At 40.7% G+C, this 18277-nt stretch overlaps 1 protein-coding gene across 1 annotated transcript; it reads right to left on the bottom strand.

The window, feature by feature from the left end:
* Window positions 1-1735: 1735 nt before the first annotated feature.
* LOC133883595 (probable histidine kinase 1) lies at window positions 1736-9946 on the bottom strand. Its single transcript, XM_062322967.1, has 13 exons — window positions 9433-9946; window positions 7515-8441; window positions 7316-7372; window positions 6857-7084; window positions 6193-6286; window positions 5909-6115; window positions 5480-5610; window positions 5209-5258; window positions 4785-5074; window positions 4561-4664; window positions 3417-4133; window positions 2613-2792; window positions 1736-1964 (listed from the first exon to the last, which is right to left on the bottom strand). Exons 2-13 carry the CDS (start codon window positions 8214-8216, stop codon window positions 1839-1841), a joined length of 2886 nt encoding a protein of 961 aa, XP_062178951.1. The 5' UTR covers window positions 8217-8441; window positions 9433-9946; the 3' UTR covers window positions 1736-1838.
* Window positions 9947-18277: the final 8331 nt, after the last annotated feature.

The following is an 18277-nucleotide window of genomic DNA, read 5'->3' as shown; positions in this document are numbered from 1 at the left end:
GATGCTGGAGAGCATCTGATGCTTCAGAAGATACCAGCCCCAACAAAGTCTGCTAATCTGACTGCAGGATATTGATTCAGTTACCTGAGGGACTCAAAAGTTTCAGCTTATTTGTTTGGAGTAAAAATGAAAATATCTCCAGAATAAGCAGACTATAGATGCATGGATGGTCGAGCATGTTGCAGAAGGGCTGCTTATCAGGCAGTGAACAAGAAAGCAAGAAAGATCCATCCATCAAACGCATATGCCATCATCTTGATCCCTTTTGGTACCTGAAGATGGCACCATGCTACTGGAGTTCACCAGCAGAAATGGCTGCTGACATCTAGCTCTTTCTTATGATCGATCGCCGTCAAGCCAACGAACCTGGTTGCAGGAACAATGAATGAAAGAGACCACAAACTTGCTCCATGATGCATCAGCCCTAATCCATGCAGCCCTTGTGCTGAACTGCTCTGCACTGCTGAGAGAAACAACTTTCCCCTAACATAAATCAAGAGAGCTCTATCCATGCCATTGTAACGTATCTTTCTGTGTGCTCCTTTCAACTGCTGCTAGTGACACCAGCACTAGCAGGCAGGAATAAACAATGCTGAAACCGGAACAAAATCTTTATTCTGCAGCTCAGGATCATCTGCCAGAAAAAAAAAAAGGATACTGCAATTAAGAAATTTCGCTTCAGGCTTGTGCATGACGAGAACAGGATTTGATGCAAATCTGCTGCAAGCAATAGGAAGGGGAATAAATAACACTGGGCTCAGTGCAGGTCCCCTTCAGAAAAAGCAAAATGTTATTTAGGTGATGTCTGCTTTAATCCAACATAATAATCTAGCAGAGATCATTTAGCCTTTCTTATCATGGTGGAGGCTCTTCCAGGTTTCCTTGCCCAAAATTTCAATTGCTTTATGTAGTGTCCAACTTAGAATTCACTGCGGGTATATGAGATACAAGAATCTCTTGACCTTTTTTTATTAGTGAGAAATCTCTAAATATGGTGCGGTCATTATTGCTGCAATTTTAGTTCTGCAGTTGGACCCATTAGCGGATCTCAACCGGTATCAAATTTTCGCATAAAGCATGATGCGAAGAATGTCATTGTATACAACATTTGCAGTATGCCCACTATCATAGCTGGAAGAGCTTGGCCACATTATCACAGCATTCACTAGGACAAGAAACAGAACGCTAGAGACGTAAATTGATCTACTATTAGAGAAACCACATAGTGCAAATAGGGAGATTCGACAGTTGTACACCAGTATATTTCACTTAGAAGTCAGAAGAAGATAACAAGAAAAGGATAAGAACAACCAATACTTTCTGGAGGATAGAAAATAACAAAAAAAAAAAAGAGGCAATACGTAAATCTTTGAGCAGAAATTACTAGAATAAGTTTTGTATCATTAAGATGGCAGCTTTAATCCAGAAATGCTTGCGAAAGACATATATATTGATAGCTGTTTCACACCATACCATGACAGCTTTACTTTCTACACATCATCATAAAATCGATGCTGCTCCTGATACAGATAGATGGCTTTGCTAAAGGATAAGAACCTCCATCAATTATATACAGGTGATACAATATCATGTCACATACAACAAATGGGGACCATAAAGTTTTGAGTTAGCTATCTGATCTTACTGATGGGGCTAGGTCAGATTCAGAATGCTCTCTCAAAAAGAGCTCTGTTTCTGTCTCCCAATGGTAAGGTAAATGGTTGACAAGACAGGATACACTATATTTATTATGCATTGATTTACAAGAAAATGACAGATGATTTCACAAAACTTTCCTAAGCTACAAGTTACCTTTCTACTTTACAATAATTGGTTAGTCATTGAGATGGCAAATACCGCAGGCATTCTTTTATATTCTGAAAGTTCACTGGCTTAGATATGTAGGAATCCATTCCTGCAGCAAGGCACTCATTGGCACTCTCTGTGAAAGAATTCGCAGTCATCTGCAATGCATCAGGAGATTTCAGGGGGTTATACAATGTCCAACAAAATCAAGGATCTAATGTATAGTCCTTAATCCCTATTATGTACACTTCTTCACATCCATAAGGAAATTCCATACATTGGCACTTTAAGACAAATAGCCAAAAAAAGTGTAAACTTTCATTTTTTTTTGGATTTTTTAGGAGGAAAAAAGAATTTTATGGCTAAAAAAGAAAATAAGAAACTGAAGAAGTCCCCAATTCCTTAGCAAACATGCTTAGGGCCTGTTTGGAATGTCGGAACGTTAAAAGGAAACCAGGAGTATCGCATGAGACAGTACAGTTCTCGCAGAAACCATGAAAAATTCATGAGTTCCAAACGGGGCCATTGAATGTCAGAAGAAGGTAGAAGAAACGTAATTCTCATTTTGATCAGGACTGTTCTAATTAAATGTGTTCTTCCCATGTCTGGATCAATTCTCTAAAATAAAATAAAGGCACGTCCTCAGGGAGCGTAGTATATTATCACTCTAAGTATGAGCATTTGAGTCTATTTTGCATGTGATCAAGAAAATAGCAAATGTATGAAATAACATGCAAGTAAAGCTGCGGCAGAGGTCTTAGTTGACATATATTTGCCTATTTGAAATTGCTTAAGGGTAAACTTACCGCGATTATAGGAACCCTCTGCCCTTTCCCTTTTGCATGTGCACAGTCAGATAAAATAACTGAGTCAGCTATCATCTGATTGTCTTCAGGCTTTACAGAAGGATCCCAACAGCCGGTACTCTCGAAAGAGCGGATATATCTAGTGGCTTGTAGGCCATCCATTTCTGGCATGTGAACATCCTGACAAGCAGACACCATTAGCACTTTAATCAGAAAAGAAGAAGCAAAATGTTCTACTATATAACAAACAGTTTTCACTTGGATTCGTAAAGCTATCCTGGAATACCAACATTGATTGATATCGTACCACAAGGAGCTGTCATGATTTAATATTATTTTTATCAAGGTAGTCCAGGACTACCAAAAATACCACCTGTACTGGTTCACTGGTGAGATGGGAACAATGAAAGCTAATCATTGTCAACAGCATGGATAATCCATGAAGCTTTGAACAAATCTCAAGAAGTGCCTTGAGCTATTATACAGAGTGTACAACGTAAATCAACCGTTGGCATAACCCTTGCCTATAATTAAGCTCATTGATATCAATGCGCATCAATTACTTAAAAGGCTAATTTTGATGTTTCCTTTATACTTCACGTGTTCTGCTCATGTAAAGCATGCAGCTGTTGTCTGGAAATGTGATGCAAGTTTAGCATCCTCAGGGTAACATTTGCATCTCAGAAGAGGTTGAGGCGAGGCACTTATATAAGGATGAACTGATGAAGTAAACATGAATAACCAAAACTAATAATAAGGATATAACATTTACGGTTTGATGATAGAGAATAGTTCTTCTCATACCATCAAGATGAGATCATATTGATGCTTCTGTAATGCACGGATTGCTTCCATTCCGTTATTTACGATATCTATTCCATGGCCCAACTGCTCCAGCATTGATTTTGCCACTATTATGTTGACCTTGTTATCTTCAACTAGGAGGATCTTTGCCTTGTTGCCACTTGGAGAACACTTGGACTTCTTGTGGAGCGACTGTTTTTCAAGAACTTGGCATGGCCCTGTTTCCTCCTGAAAGCTAGCACCTGAAACTGATACTGAGTCTCCACAGGAACTGGAAATCCGTTCAGCTTGACTATTCAGTTCAAAGACCATTTCACTATCATGTTGTTCTTCAGCTGTGCTTCTAACACTAACACTGGGAACATTTGATTGCCGAGCAGAAGGGGCACAATTTGCAAAATTCTGTTCCGTTGATGTGAAACCATTTGAGAATACTTTACGATCATTTAATATGTTAGGTGGATCACAGCACATAAGCTTGCCACCAAAAAGCTTTGTGTTGTTCATTGTTGAAACTCCAGAAGACAGAAGAGAAGTTCGCATGTGTGGCTTGAAAAGGAAAGAACCTTCTAGATCATTATAACTACAACTGTGCACTTCATCTGGATCATCACTGTGTTCCTCTTTTACAGGAATTTTGCAAGGCAGCACAAATGTAAATGTTGATCCTTCGTTCTCTTTGCTGACTACAGTTAGAGTGCCACCCATCAATTCCACCTAAATCATTGTGAAAAAAGATAAATAGACAGTTAGACACTTTAAATGTTACCGTGGAAATGCTTTGAAATACACGTAACATTCCAAATGTTGTTGTATATCCAGATATTGGTGTTCAATGCATGCATAACTATATATTCTCATACAGAAAAACACAAGCATAACAGCTTTTCTTTTCAAAAAACTGGCAGGAGCTCTGCCTATGCATTTGAAGAAAAGAAAGAGTGGCAGTATACCAATGAAAGCCAATTCCTTAGGGAAGGCCAAAAGGATAGAAAGTAAACAGGACTACAGCAAAGATAATAAAACACAACAACAGAACAATCAAATCATGCATAATTATTGTCATATAGGAACAAAAATAACACCTCCATATCTTAGTTTGACATTTAGGTGCATCAATGCATGGGAACCGAAAAATTCATACCAACTGCTTGCAAATTGCAAGGCCAAGTCCTGTCCCACCATATTTTCTTGCATGATCAGCACTGGCTTGCATATACCTCTTGAACAACAACGGTAAGGACTTCTCTGCAGGTGATCATAGGTTGAAATAATTGGAAAAAAGACAAACATATTCCACAAATTACAAAAAAGTTTCTCTCAAGCGAGGATATCATGCATAATATAATCAATAGTTACAGGAAAAACCTGGTATTCCTATTCCAGTGTCATATACGTCACAGCGAAGCCAAACAACTTCCTCTCCCTCATGATGCTCCCCTAAGTTTTCACTTGATGGAATGCCATTCTGAAAAGCATCTTCACGTTTGGAGCATCGCGAAATATCTTTATCATTGTTTCTCGGAATGGCAGCAGAATTATCTGGGGCAGTAGTAATTGGGTTTCCAGAATGGACTCTCTTATGAAGTTGCTCGTGTTCATATACAACCTGAAGATTTATCCCAACCTTCCCTTCATGTGTAAACTTCACTGCATTGCTGAAATGGTTCAAAGTACCAAATATTATCAGACTATAGTACACATAATTTCCATTATATCCAGGCAAATGATATTTATCTTTATCAATCACTTTAAGTAGACTAGTATGCCTTAGGAATGTGCGAATCCTCACCTGATCAAATTGGTCAGGATTTGCCGAATCCTTAGCACATCACCAATGACCTACACCAATACATAAAAGGAAATTGATGAAAAATATATCATTTTGCAGCCAGCTGGATCCCTAGACTGGCAAAGATCTCTCCTGCTCAGAAAATACTTATATTCTATAAACAGGTACATATTTTCTTTCTTAGGGAACTTCAATCTTTAGACACATGAATACAAAACCTGAAGATTATAGACAAAAGGGGTGGAACAAAAAGATAGGAAACTCTCTTTACCTCCAATGGAACATCATCACCTATGCACCCTTCAAGGGTCAATTCCTTCTTCAGAGATGCTGCCGCAGTTTGTAGTACATGTTTAACTACTTCCCTTGGTCTAAATGTCGTAGATTCTAGTTTCATGGCTCCTGAAATGATGAAGGCAGAAACAAGAATTCAATTTTCTTATCCACAGGAGAGAAACATGACTAACTAGGGCAATAAACAGTAATGCAGCATCAAACTAATTTGAAACATGTCACAAACCATCTCACTGTCAGAAAATCTCTTTATTGACTTATTTGCCACACATAACACAGGAACAGAAATATGCTCAATTTATAAGTATATCCTATAGCATGTGTTCGATCCAGAAACTTCTATAAACACTTGAAAACAAGAACATAAGCAGTATTTTTCACTTAAATATCATATGATTTGAAATACCTGATTCAACTTTGGAAAGATCAAGGATGTCATTAATCAGTTGCAGTACAAGATCTCCAGAGGATAACATAACTTCTAGCAACTGATATTGTTCTTTATCAAGTTTGGTGGTTGCAAGAATTTCGGCCATGCTAAGAACCCCTGAAAGAGGAGATCTGATCTCATGGGACATGGTGGCTAGCATTTGTTTTGCCCGCATTGTTTCCTCTGCAACAGGAGGTGAGTGCAAGTGTTCAGTATACCATTCTAACTTAAATGCCTTACAATAATATCAAAATGCAAACCTGTTATGTGAATAGATCTGCTAAGTTCCGTTTCCTTGGCTTTCTGGACAGCTTCTCTCACCCTTATGTCTGCCATTTTCTCTCTTCTTTTGATCTAAAATGCAATTAAGTATATGGACTGTGGTTGAGAAGCATGAAACAAAATGCGGAACATCATGCAGTGTATGAGCACAATGTGATTATGTAACTTCTTTTTAAATATAACGGGTATCGTAAACATTGAATGTAGGAAATACAAGTCAAAAACTACCCTCGGAGAATAGCTAGTGCAATCATTGCAAGAAGGTGCTAATAAGCAATATCAAAATCGAACCCATGAATATAGTCATGGAATAAAACATGTAAAGTTGGCCACTGGTCAGTAATGCCAATTAGTTGCAGGCCAACAATAAGTACATCCTAAAACAGTTGGAAACTAACTTGATGCTAGCGAAATTTTAGACTATAGTTCAAGTTGCAATATTATCCATCCATTGCAGATCAACAAGGATGGTGGTGTTATTTTTATCGAGGAAGAAAAATGCACTGTTGCCACTCGAACCAAGGGAAACAAAGAAGCATACTGTCAGTCTCAGAATAAAACATAGACAATATGAATATCTCAAGATTCAGAAAGGAAGGGAATTGAAATAGATTATAAGAGACTCTGAATTAATCGAAGCACCTGATCCGTTATGTCCATTGCAACATAATTCACACCAATTGTTTCCCCGGCTTTGCTGAAAACTGGCTCAATGTATGTTACAAATGTCTTCTCTCCAAACAATGGTGTATTAAATACAAACTCTCTCTTAGTCGGCATACGCTTGGCCATAACCTCTCGCTTGACATTATTCATCTCTTCTATACCCTCACCTGACAATATCTCATAGTCTGTCTTGCCGATAACATCCTGAAAAAAGAACAAAAAAACTATGCTTCAGCCAAAATTGCAATGTATCAAAACTACTTGAGCATCAAGTTGTCATGTGTTATTATCAAACACTCAGATTTATGACATACGCTGATGGTATGCATTATGATGGTACACTGTTTATGTTCAGGATAAAAGAGGGGCATACAGTATGAAGCAGGAAAATCAATAACAGAGGCGAGGCAAATGTATCAAATAACAGCAAATTACCTCATCAGCAAGTGTGGGGAAGTGATTGAATATGAAACGGTACCGTAAATCAGCATCCTGAAAAGAAAAAAGAGTATCTGTCATCTATCTATAACCTGTCATTATAGTTCATGTTTGTTATTCCATACTATGCCTTCGTTGAAATGACCTCCAATGTTTACAGCAAGTAGTAATAGGTATGGAAACAGATAAAGCGCACCTGATGAGCAATAACAATAGGAGCACTTTGAAGAACCAAGTGCAAGAAGTAATCAGCACGTTTTAACATTCCAGAGAATTCCTCCACAGGTGTGTGTGACTGTAGATTCTTTATACTTTCCTCCAAGTTTGAAACCAACGAGCGTTCCCTTTCAAGGCTTGCCTCGAGTGTTTTTTCTAACTGCATCGCCCTCTCTTTCCAATAGGAAATACTGTCATATTCTGCATCTATTTTAAGCTCTTTATTACGAGAAAGGTCATCACTCTTTTTGCTCGGACGCTTCCATTCATCGTTGTAGACTTCATCCAGTATTGGTACTTGCCGCTTTGCAGCATAATAACTTTCATCCTGAATTCGTTGCTCCTCCAAAATTTGTTGCTTTTTTTGTTCAATCTCTTTCCTCTGTTGGCAAAGAAGACCAAGCTCTTCCTCAAGAAGCCGAGCAGCATTGGCCCTCTTATATTCCCAGTGCTTCACAAAGTATTGCATTTGAGAAACACTTTTTCCAGAATCTGCCATTTCCATAAGCCGTTGGAAATCCACATGAACAGGCTTCTCATCAAATTTAACATCCTTGAGAGCATCCAGATCCTTCCGAAAGGTCTCCATTCTGAACTGCTTCTGGTGTTTATCTCCTATGTTCTCAGGCCACATCGATGGTGCAACCTCATCCTCAGGCTCAGCCAGGTATTCGTCCCCCATCTTTCTCGATTAACCAGCACTAGTGTTACCCGGTCACATCGAAATTTTAGTCAAACATTAGCTGATTGTAGCACCCAACAGACGTTGTTGCAGAATATAGCTGATAAAAACCAATTCTCAGTTGAAATTTCAATGTTCCTGGTGCTCTGAGGATGGCACAATTAGTACTGTAACGCTTTTGCCAAATGCCAACTAATTGAGATAGAGCCAGAAACTGCTTCTTATCTGCATAAACACCCGGTTCGCAACTTAGTGTCGAATTACATATGGTAATGTCCTCATGGAAGGTGGTCAAACTAAGAAATAATTATATAATAATATATGATCAATTGAACAATTATCCAATGCAAATCAAATGATTGAAGAAACTAAAAGGCTGACCGGGGAGCAAAGTATGATTAACAGAAGGCTTTATATCAAGAAAAGAACATGCATACTCAAGTTAATTGTATTGCAAAGATTTGCAAAGATGCCAAAAGGAATTCGGCTGTGATGGAACATCTCAATAAAGATCAGAAGCTTTGCTCTAAGCAAACACTGGCATCAAAAGCAGACGAGCTCTGCTTTTAACGGAATTCCAAGCTATAAAGATAGAACCTTTCCTTTCTTCAAAGCATGCTGGAGAGCATCTTCGGATCAAGGGAAGAAACAGTAAGAAAGTACAGAACAGAACCGAATCTAAGATTCTGCTCTACTTCAGCTATGAACAAAATCAAACACAATGCAGAACTACTGGTGGAATAAATGACTCGCTAGTCGCTACCACAGAGAAGAAAATCTCTCAACCTAATATGACGAATTATACTTACACGAGATCAGACCTGAATCACAGCAGATCAACTCAACCATACACCTCACAAAGTCAAACACTTCGCCACTAAAGAACGGCAAGCACACAAAGGAATCGAGAAAACAACAGCACACGCAAAGCACACGTCAGAGACCTGATCCCAGTACGATTCAACGTTGCTCTGCTCTGTTGCTCTACGCTCGCTACCCATTCGACGAAATGCCGAATAAAGCGAGTGATCTCGGAACGCTCGAGATCGAATCTCCAACATGAAGAACCACCTGATCAAGCTAGACACGTGCGAAAAAAACATCCAAAACCCAACAACTCGACCAAATCGCACTACGCCCGCGATCCATCCGATGGAATGCCAGACCGGCACTCCCGATCAAGGAACCTCGCGAGACGCAAGCAAAGACTACGCACCTCAAAAGAACAGCAAAGCGAGCTCTGACGAGACACCCTTCCTCCCCGGCGGCAACTCTCCACGGCCACACGCGACGCCACTGGACGGGACGGCGAGAGCAAGCGGAGCAGGACGTGAGCAGCAAGGGGGAGGCAGGGGGGGGGGGGTCAATGCGGTGCGACGCAGGGCAGAGGGAGGCGAGGGGGAGGAGGAGGAGGATCTAATGGCAGCGAGCGAACGGGGCGGGCAAGGCGCAGCGGCCATGTGACGGGAATAGTTATAAAATGCACGGGGGCGGCAGCGGGTGCAAGGAATGGCGCCCGCGGGGGCGGGGCCATGTGCACGCGAGGAAACGGGGCCGAAAGAATGGCGCAACTGGCGACGCCTCAGCCCCGCCCGAGTTGTTTAGCCCAGATAATTTTTCTTCCCCTCCGGCCGATCTGGTCGCCGTCCAGTGGTGGGCGCGGTGAGAAGCGACGAGGAGAGGGGGTTAAAAAAGAACGCGGCAGGGGAGGCGGGATCTTTTAAATGGCGGTTGCGGGGGCGGGTCGCGGGGTGGGCAGTGGAGTCCGCCGCTTCCGCGCTTCGTGCCCCTGCGGGTAGCGAACGTGAGCGAGCAGTCGTTGGTGCGGCTGCTGCCTGCGGAAGAAAATTAGATCCGGTTTTAAAAAAAAATTTCTCGTGTGTCATGTGTTTTTTTTTTAGTTGCATGAATTAATCATTGAATAATGATATAGATTAGGGTCTCGAAAAAAAATTTGGTGAAAGTTCTCATAAATTTCCTTCTGCTAGCTGCTGCCTGCTCTGGTGTAACTTCACCTTTTTAAGTCATCATGAGTTCACTTTAAATCTAAAATATTGTATAATTAATTAAAAATATTATATAACTAACCAGGAAACCTTGAGCTAATTACAAAACTGGAAAATATTGAATAATTAATTGAAAAACTTTCAATTCTAATGAAGTTAAGGTTCAATCTTAAACGGCTCTGAGACTAAAGTCACATTGTGACTTCATAAGGGTGAAATCAGAGAATCATACTCCATTTATAGCATCATTTTAACGAATCTTTAGAATAATGATTTTTAAGGTGTGTTCCTATGGCATGATCTTAGAATCATGATCCTAACTACACGTGGAAGATCAATACCAATACTACAAATATATCATTTGCATATGTCCATTCGAACACAAGGATTGCCATAGGTAAAGCTCAAATGTTTGATTGGACACGTGGTGAAACATCATGGGTATTTTAGTAACCTTATCTTTGAACAATCACTTGTGTTGTGCCTGAAGACTAATTTTTTTTTCACAATTCAACTTATAATAACGATATGCATATTAGTATATCCGTTGAAATATCATCGTCACATTTTTAAAGTCTTACTAACATAAAAATAGAAAGAAAAAAACAATAGCTAGGAGTCTGTATTAGAGATTATATCCATGTCCAAAAAGGACAAGTAAAAGAGGAGCAAGAGTATATATTTCTCCCATGGGACAACTTGCAGCGTTGACTTCTATAATTGCAATGATGCGTCGATGTCCATTTATGTTCGACATAGTGACAAATCTTGAGCTGCTTAATCAGTTTGAACGAAATATGATTCCTTGTCTGCCATTAGAATTTTGTTGTGCCCCTGTTCCCCAAATTTATAACTTTAAAAGCTTGTGTCCTTAGAATGGAATTAATATTTTTTGTGAAGAAAAATAGAAGACCATCATCGATCAGGTTGACTTTTTTATGCTGCATCTGGACTGAATGACACAAATTCATTGTTTCGAGTAAACTATACGCTTTCTAGTGCACTACTAAGCATGCACGAACGACGGCATTCTCTCCTTGAATAGTTACTCATAGTACATGCTGATTAACGAAATTAAAATGGCATGTTGAGTGAATTTGTTAGTGTGCGACCATTATAGTTGGTGCTGTCATCGTGCCAGCATTGTCACTAGCTACATCCCTACATGTATATCTAAAATTTCGTATAGGTTACGAGCACAAATGCTTTGCGATTCGTGAATGATACGTTTGATATCTGGAGTAGTTAGAGAAAAGTAATTTAGGTCACTCTGGAGAACCCAAGTAGTTTAGGAGTACTACCTTTGTCCCGGAATAGAATGGTTCATGTAGCAATCATGTTATCATTATGACAGCCTATGATATTTCTGATTTTCTTGCTTGGAATTCACTTTTAAATTCTTTATGAAACAATCATTAGCTTTTAAGTTGGTTTGAGGAGAAATGTAACACTATCATCTTACACTACTAGATAAACCACTTTTCTTAACCGGCTATCACTATCGGTTCTTGAGAAAAAACCGATGCAAATATTTGAACAGGGAAGAACGGGGAGTGATAAGAACTTATCACCACTGGTTTTCTAAGAAAAACTAATAATGATAATATCATTGTCGGTTTTTATCAAGAATCGAGATACTTTCTAAGACTGACTCCAGTAGAATCGGATTCCGTCGGCCGTATCACTGTGCTGGCTAGATACGGACTTGCCACGGCCCGCAAACGTGCTCTAGCGTGATGCGGGTGTGGCACTGTAGTTGCAGCGAATTGGCAAATTTGCGAAGGGTTTGGTTGCCCATAATACTGTTCACAATGGATGCCTAATGGGTCTAAATAGAGTAGGGGAATAATAAAAGATGAAAAATATAGTAGCTACCAGAGATAAAAAAGAATAATAATATTAAAAATATTCTAATAATATTATTCAAACAAATTTTTAAAATATCTATTGAAGATGGTCTTATCTCTCTCTTCATACTCATTTCTTCCTCTTGTTCTCTCTCATCACCACCGAGCATGAAGGGATGGCCCAACCACCCGTGCAGATTTGGCCAGGGCAAAGCGAGCGGAGGAGCGTAAGGGCGCAGATCTACTCGACGTGGGGGTAGCTCATGCGCGGGGACATCGGCCTCCTCTGCAACCATGGCACCGCCGCACACACAAATCCATGGAGGCAGCAGCGGGATCCATGGAGGAGGCAGCGGTGGGATCAATGGAGGCGGCGACATGATCCATGGAGGAGGCGACGGTTGTGTGTCCATGCTGTTTTCTGCCGCATCGCGCATGGTGGACGCAGGTGCGCTCGGGTGGAGCGCCCGCACGTGAGTACCAGGGCGGCAACGATGAGGCACATCTCAATACGCATCAGATTCGCGTGAACAAGGAAGGCCTCGACACTGAAGGCATGGCCGTCGACGACCACCGCTGTCCATGGCTTGTGCCATTTTTTATTTTATTTTGGAAGCATTATCACTGCTGGTTCGGTAATAGTGCTAAGTTTTTATTGTCGATATTTTACTGTCAGTTTAAAATCAATAGTAATATCGGTTTGAAACTAGTAATGATGGGATATTATGTGGTAGTATTATACTTCTGTGTCTCCTGATCAAGCTCAGTGCAGGTTTTATATGCATAAATCAAAACCTAAATTTTAGTTTTTTAGTTGCAAATAAGATCAACTAGAGGGTATAGGTGAGCCTGGCTAAATGAACTAGACAGAACACTCAACAACATAGACCTTACAAAGTTACAAGACGAAAGACTAAACCTGCTTTTGCCGACAAGTTGACTTACATTATCCAAACACCAAGTTGGCTATGTAGTAAGTACCTATGATAGTGGTAATTACCACCATTCTCAACTTTGATTTTTACAGGCCGCGGTTTGATTTGTTTTGGTCTTCAATGTTAAATTTTGATTGCTAATTTCTTTTACAACACTATTGTCAGAGGGTGAACTCCTTAAACGGGGATCCGGAGGGACCCCATTTGAGATTCGGCCAGGGGATGATTCTGAACCCGCATCGTACGTGAAATAAATGAGAGTAAATGAGATGCAGGTGGGGTGGAATGATCGGATACAGGAGGAAGTAAATGCTCAGGGAATTTTTAGACAGGTTCAGACCGCTCTGAGCGTAACACCTTACTCCTGTGTGTATGCTATAAATGCTCTAAGAATGTCTCTATGAGGATCTGGTGTGTTACAAAAATATTTGTCTAAGTCTAGAGCTTCGTGCTTCTTCCGTCGTCGTCGACCGGAGTTCGTCCGACGTGTTCTATGTCTTTGGTCGACCCAAGCCTCCATCCCTCCTTCTCCGGGGAGCCCGCCCCGCTTATATACCCGTCGGGGCGGTAGCGTGCCCAGAATTGATGACGCAAGTTCCAAGACGCCATAAATGAAAAGCAACCATCATGGGCTGCAGCTCGAGGTGACGGGGAGGGTTGAAAACGCACCCCCGTCCGGACTTGTTCGTCATCATTCTGCTTTTCGGCGAGTGCTACGGGGAGGGCCCATCGGGCAGCCACCGAGCAGCCCCGCATGCCCTCCCGGTCAGAGCAAGCCTGACACAGCAGGGCGGCAGGCGGTGTGCCTCGAGTTCTGCGACGTTATCCCAAGGCGCGCCGGATGATGCGCGATGGGACCCGTGCATTAAATGTCCCCACACCTCCCTGCCAGACCGTGGCAGGGACTGACAACAGGCGTGGAGAGAGTGGTTGGAAGTGACAGACCACGCGCCCTCTTAAATGCAGCATCGGGCCTCTCACCAGTTGACACCTCACCGCTGAGCCCCTGTGAGGGACCACCGGCGAAGGACTTCTTAGGCCCTCGGGGAACTGTGAGTGCTCGGCGATTACTGTTCACAGCCCCGAGCACTCTCTCCTGGATATGCCCTCTCTTGGTCCTCGGAGAACCGGGTGCTCGGGGACCACTGTTCACGGCCCCGAGCACTCTCTCCCGGATCTTGACTGCTCGACTCCTCGGGGAACCAGGTGCTCGGGCACCACTGTTTACGGCCCCGAGCACTCTCTCCCGGATCTTGATTTCTCTTGTCATCGGGGAACACGGGTGCTCAGGAGCCACTGTTTATGGCCCCGAGCACCCTCTCCCGGAACTTGGTCTTCTCGGGTCATCGAGGAACTCCGGTACTCAAGGACCACTGTTCATGACCCCGAGCACCCTCTCCCGGGACTTGGTCTTCTCGGACCTCGGGGAGATAACCCCCAAGAAGGGTGCCACGTGGCACTCTGCTGTTCTGGCCTCGGGACTCGGGGACCCCTGGTTCCCATGTCACCGACAACTATATAGTCTAAAAAATATTTTTAAAACATATTATTCATAAATATAAAAATCAAAACCATACGCATGTACGGAGTAGAAGTCCAATCACACATTTGTCACATAATCCACGTATTATTGGCTGAACTCATGCTCATACTTAGTTAGAGCATCTTCAACCGACCCTTTAAATTTAGCTTTCCATTCTCTTGCATAGCTCTATCCAGTTTCCACTTTCTATTTGTTAATGCACCCCAAATGACTTTCTAAATCTTCCTCTCTAAATTCCACTCATCTATATTTTATTAGTATCATATAAATAAAAATATTTATAATGGTTATATTTTAAGAAACTAAGTTGAAATATGCCTTGATTTATTTATGATAAGTGGTTGATATTGGTATTTATTTGGCTTGATAATCTTCAATTTTGCATGAGATTTGATGTGATTTGAATTTATTTGAGATTTCAATTGAGTATATTGATTATAGACTAACTGAAATTGAAGTTGGAGATATGCGTTTGCTTGTCTCATGGTGTGCAGATGATGGATGCAATTTGACGGTCGACGGCGGGATGATCGGAGCCAAGTAGAGTGCTTGGTGCTGGACAATCAAGAAGGTCGGATAGAGTCAAGGGTGATTCTAGCTGAACATGTGGAGGTCAAGCAAAGCATGGAAGGCGGATGGGGACGGTGTGTTGACAAAGTCAAGTGAAGGGGATGTCGGTGTAAGTAACAAGACGACCCGAGGGATCGGAGGTGGGAGAGACTTGCAGATGGTCAAGATCGCATGACAGAGTACACGCATCGACATCGAAGTGCTTGCTTAAGGTGTAATCAAGGTGGCGAGTCATACTTTGAGAAGCGTAGAGACGGTTTTGCAGTTTGGCCTCAAAACCATGGGAGGACTATAGGAGTACGTGGCAACATCACGAAGCTTGCGTCGAGGCGAATCTAAGTCATAAAGGCGCCACGGCCATCCGATGAATGGAGAAGAAAATGAACCAAAATATCATCGGTGGTAGGTATGAGTATACTATAAGAGAGGGGTATTTTTGGAAAAAACTAGGAAACTTAGGGGTCAAATTTTCTATGACTATAAATAGAGGGGTGGGGTTATTAGAAAGTTTGAACCAACCACTGAAGCCTCTTTGTGACACCTATTTGAGGGCTTAGAAATAGGGTTTTAGAGAAGAGAATGATGAGTCCTTAGCCTATATAATATGTGAGAGTTTTAAGAGATAAATCTTTATGATCCGTCTAAAATAGGACTAACCTCTTTGAGAAATGAAGTTTATGTTTTTGCATATTCTTGAATTCCACTCCTTCTAGTTTCCCCCTATTGGTTTACTTGCAAGTTTGCAAGTTATTCGATTTCCGGTTTTGATTTTTCATTTTGTTTTTTTGGCTGAAATTTAGCACCTTGTGAGATCATTCTTCTTGTTGCTAGAGGCATAAAATTCGTATACACATATTTATGTGATGTGGTCTTGAATTCCCTTACATCTAGACAATCAACTTGAAGAGCTTCGTTGGACGGTGTTCATCTTTTCTTATTTCTTTGTAAGTTGTGATCTTTTGAGTGCTAAGACACATAGATTGATCTTAAATTGAACCTATGGTTCATATACCATCCGTGAAGTCGTGCTACATCAATTTTCTCTTGTTAAAACTTCTCTCTATTTTTGCTTCCGCTTGAGTTTTAAGGTGCGTTGGGTGATCCAAATAGGAGAAGACCATCGATTTCGCAAGAAATTTATTGAGACGCCTATTCACCCCCATCTAATCATCAATCTCGTTCATATATATTTCCAACGGCTAAATTTGTATATATTCAAATTAAAAGAAGAATATCATATGAAATGATAAAAATACATATAAATAGAGTATTACAAAAGAATTCACTTTTCATCATATAACCTAAGAGTGAATTTTCTCATATTTTTGAGAATTTATTTGAGGTCCTAATAATATTTAAAAGTTGTAAAAGTAGTCTTTTTAAGAATTTTAGATTAAATTCTACACGTTTTTTTAGATGAATCCAATCAAAATGAGTTGCATATGGATTATGGAACCTGTACAAAAATTTTAGAATTTTTGAAGCAACAAAAGAGTACTGTTTTAAACAGAAAAGATGAGAGGAGAAATTGGAGCGATCGAATACTGTTAATAGTGGGTCACTTGTTGTCGTCTCCTTTCTTCTAGGGAATCCAAGATGGTGCATATCTCCTGCACGCTGGATGTGGTGAGTGAGGCGGGGCAAATAGTAAGTGGGTAAATTTAGCGATAATGATAGCGAGTAGGTTGGAGTATTTTTTTTTTCAGCTCCGTAAATTTGACGATAGCGAGCCGTTTGTAGTTGCTTTAGAGTCTCAAGATGCGTGGACACGTCTTATAAAAATCAAAGCAGGCAGTGCATAACCAGCAACGGTTCCACTTACAAAGATGTACTATATAATCATCGTATATAAGCAACTGTCCCTAAAGTACACTGCCTCTAATTGGATGCTTAATCATATGGGCAAAGCAACCTGAACAATAGTGGTTTCACACAAGAGGCCAAGCAACCATGATCTAACGTGCTGCCAGCCTGATCCCTGCAGCACCACAGCCGTTGATCATATAAAAACCACGACATGAGGCAACACATGCCAACATGCTGGGTCAGTATTGCAGTGAAGTCTTATTCAGCCAGTATTTTTTATTTTCCTTTTTTGAAATTAAATATTCGGCCACTATTGCACTTATAAATATGAGCTTTTTTGCCAGCTTGCGGGAAGTCTCTTCATTGTCATTCACTGTGTGCGCACACAGCAGGCTAGGTTACGTTTGCGAGTTGTTTTTTTTTTTTTTTGTAAGGGTGGCTGATTTGTGCTCTAAGGGCCAAGCAGCTATAATCTAATGCATTCTTACATCTAGATCTGCTGTTGCCACAAAAGTAGAACAAGCAGGCTGATGAGTCCCTGGGAGAACACTAATGGTTTTATTTTATTCCACTACTAGTTGCATGCCACTACCAATGCTTTAGACCGCCAACTACTGGGACTGGGTGTAGCAAAGTTGCTTTGGGGAAAAAGGAAGAAAATTCCAACAAAACAAAGCTCAGTTTGCCAGCATTGTACTGTAATTGATATAGAAAACATATCCTAATTAATTGGTGTGCTGGCCAATATGCCCACTAATAATGTCAAAAAAATGAAGGACGAAGTTATATATAATATCCAAAGCGGCTTAATTTGTCTAGAGTATTTTTTTTTAGATTCATTAGGAGTGGTTTGGCATATGTTGGAAGAAGACACAAAAGTTACTTCCTAAGATTTTATTGAAAACAAAATAGGTATTATCCAGTTTCTCTAGCACAACTCTTTGAAAACCGTATACTTGCTTGACCCAAAGCTAAACAGGACAATGACGTTCGAAGTGTGCATTTGTGTGAAAAGAGAGAAAGGTAATTGTTTTTTTAATGCAATTAGATTAAATTGGTCATTATTTTAAAAGTAAAATAAAGGTATCGAATTAATCAGCTATAAATATTTGAGCGTGAAATGTGCAGAACATCGAGAAAAAAAACTTGGGGAACACTCCACAACGAACGATTGAATTGCTCGAAGCATTAACCAGCTGAACTACCAAAGAAAACTAAAGTAAGGAAAAGATAAAGAAGATATCCAAAAGAATGGGCATGTGACCACATTTTATTGTTTGCATCATGTGAGCAACTTGGTGTGTTCACTTGTAGATTTTTTCTCCTCAAACCAAGCATTGATTTAGATAGATAG

The sequence above is a fragment of the Phragmites australis genome, chromosome 10, assembly GCF_958298935.1.
Source record: "Phragmites australis chromosome 10, lpPhrAust1.1, whole genome shotgun sequence".
NCBI classification, from domain to species: domain Eukaryota; kingdom Viridiplantae; phylum Streptophyta; class Magnoliopsida; order Poales; family Poaceae; genus Phragmites; species Phragmites australis.
This window is presented reverse-complemented; position numbering and strand designations above follow the sequence as displayed.

What these genes read in the sequence shown, in the direction of transcription:
- LOC133883595 (XM_062322967.1), bottom strand. Translation starts at nt 8,216, where the DNA reads ATGGGGGACGAATACCTGGCTGAGCCTGAGGATGAGGTTGCACCATCG. An exon ending in CAATGGACATAACGGATCAG is followed by an intron (nt 6,287 to 6,856) that starts GTGCTTCGATTA and finishes ATTGCATTTTAG; the next exon opens with ATCAAAAGAAGAGAGAAAAT. An exon ending in TTGCAATTTGCAAGCAGTTG is followed by an intron (nt 4,134 to 4,560) that starts GTATGAATTTTT and finishes ACAATGATTTAG; the next exon opens with GTGGAATTGATGGGTGGCAC.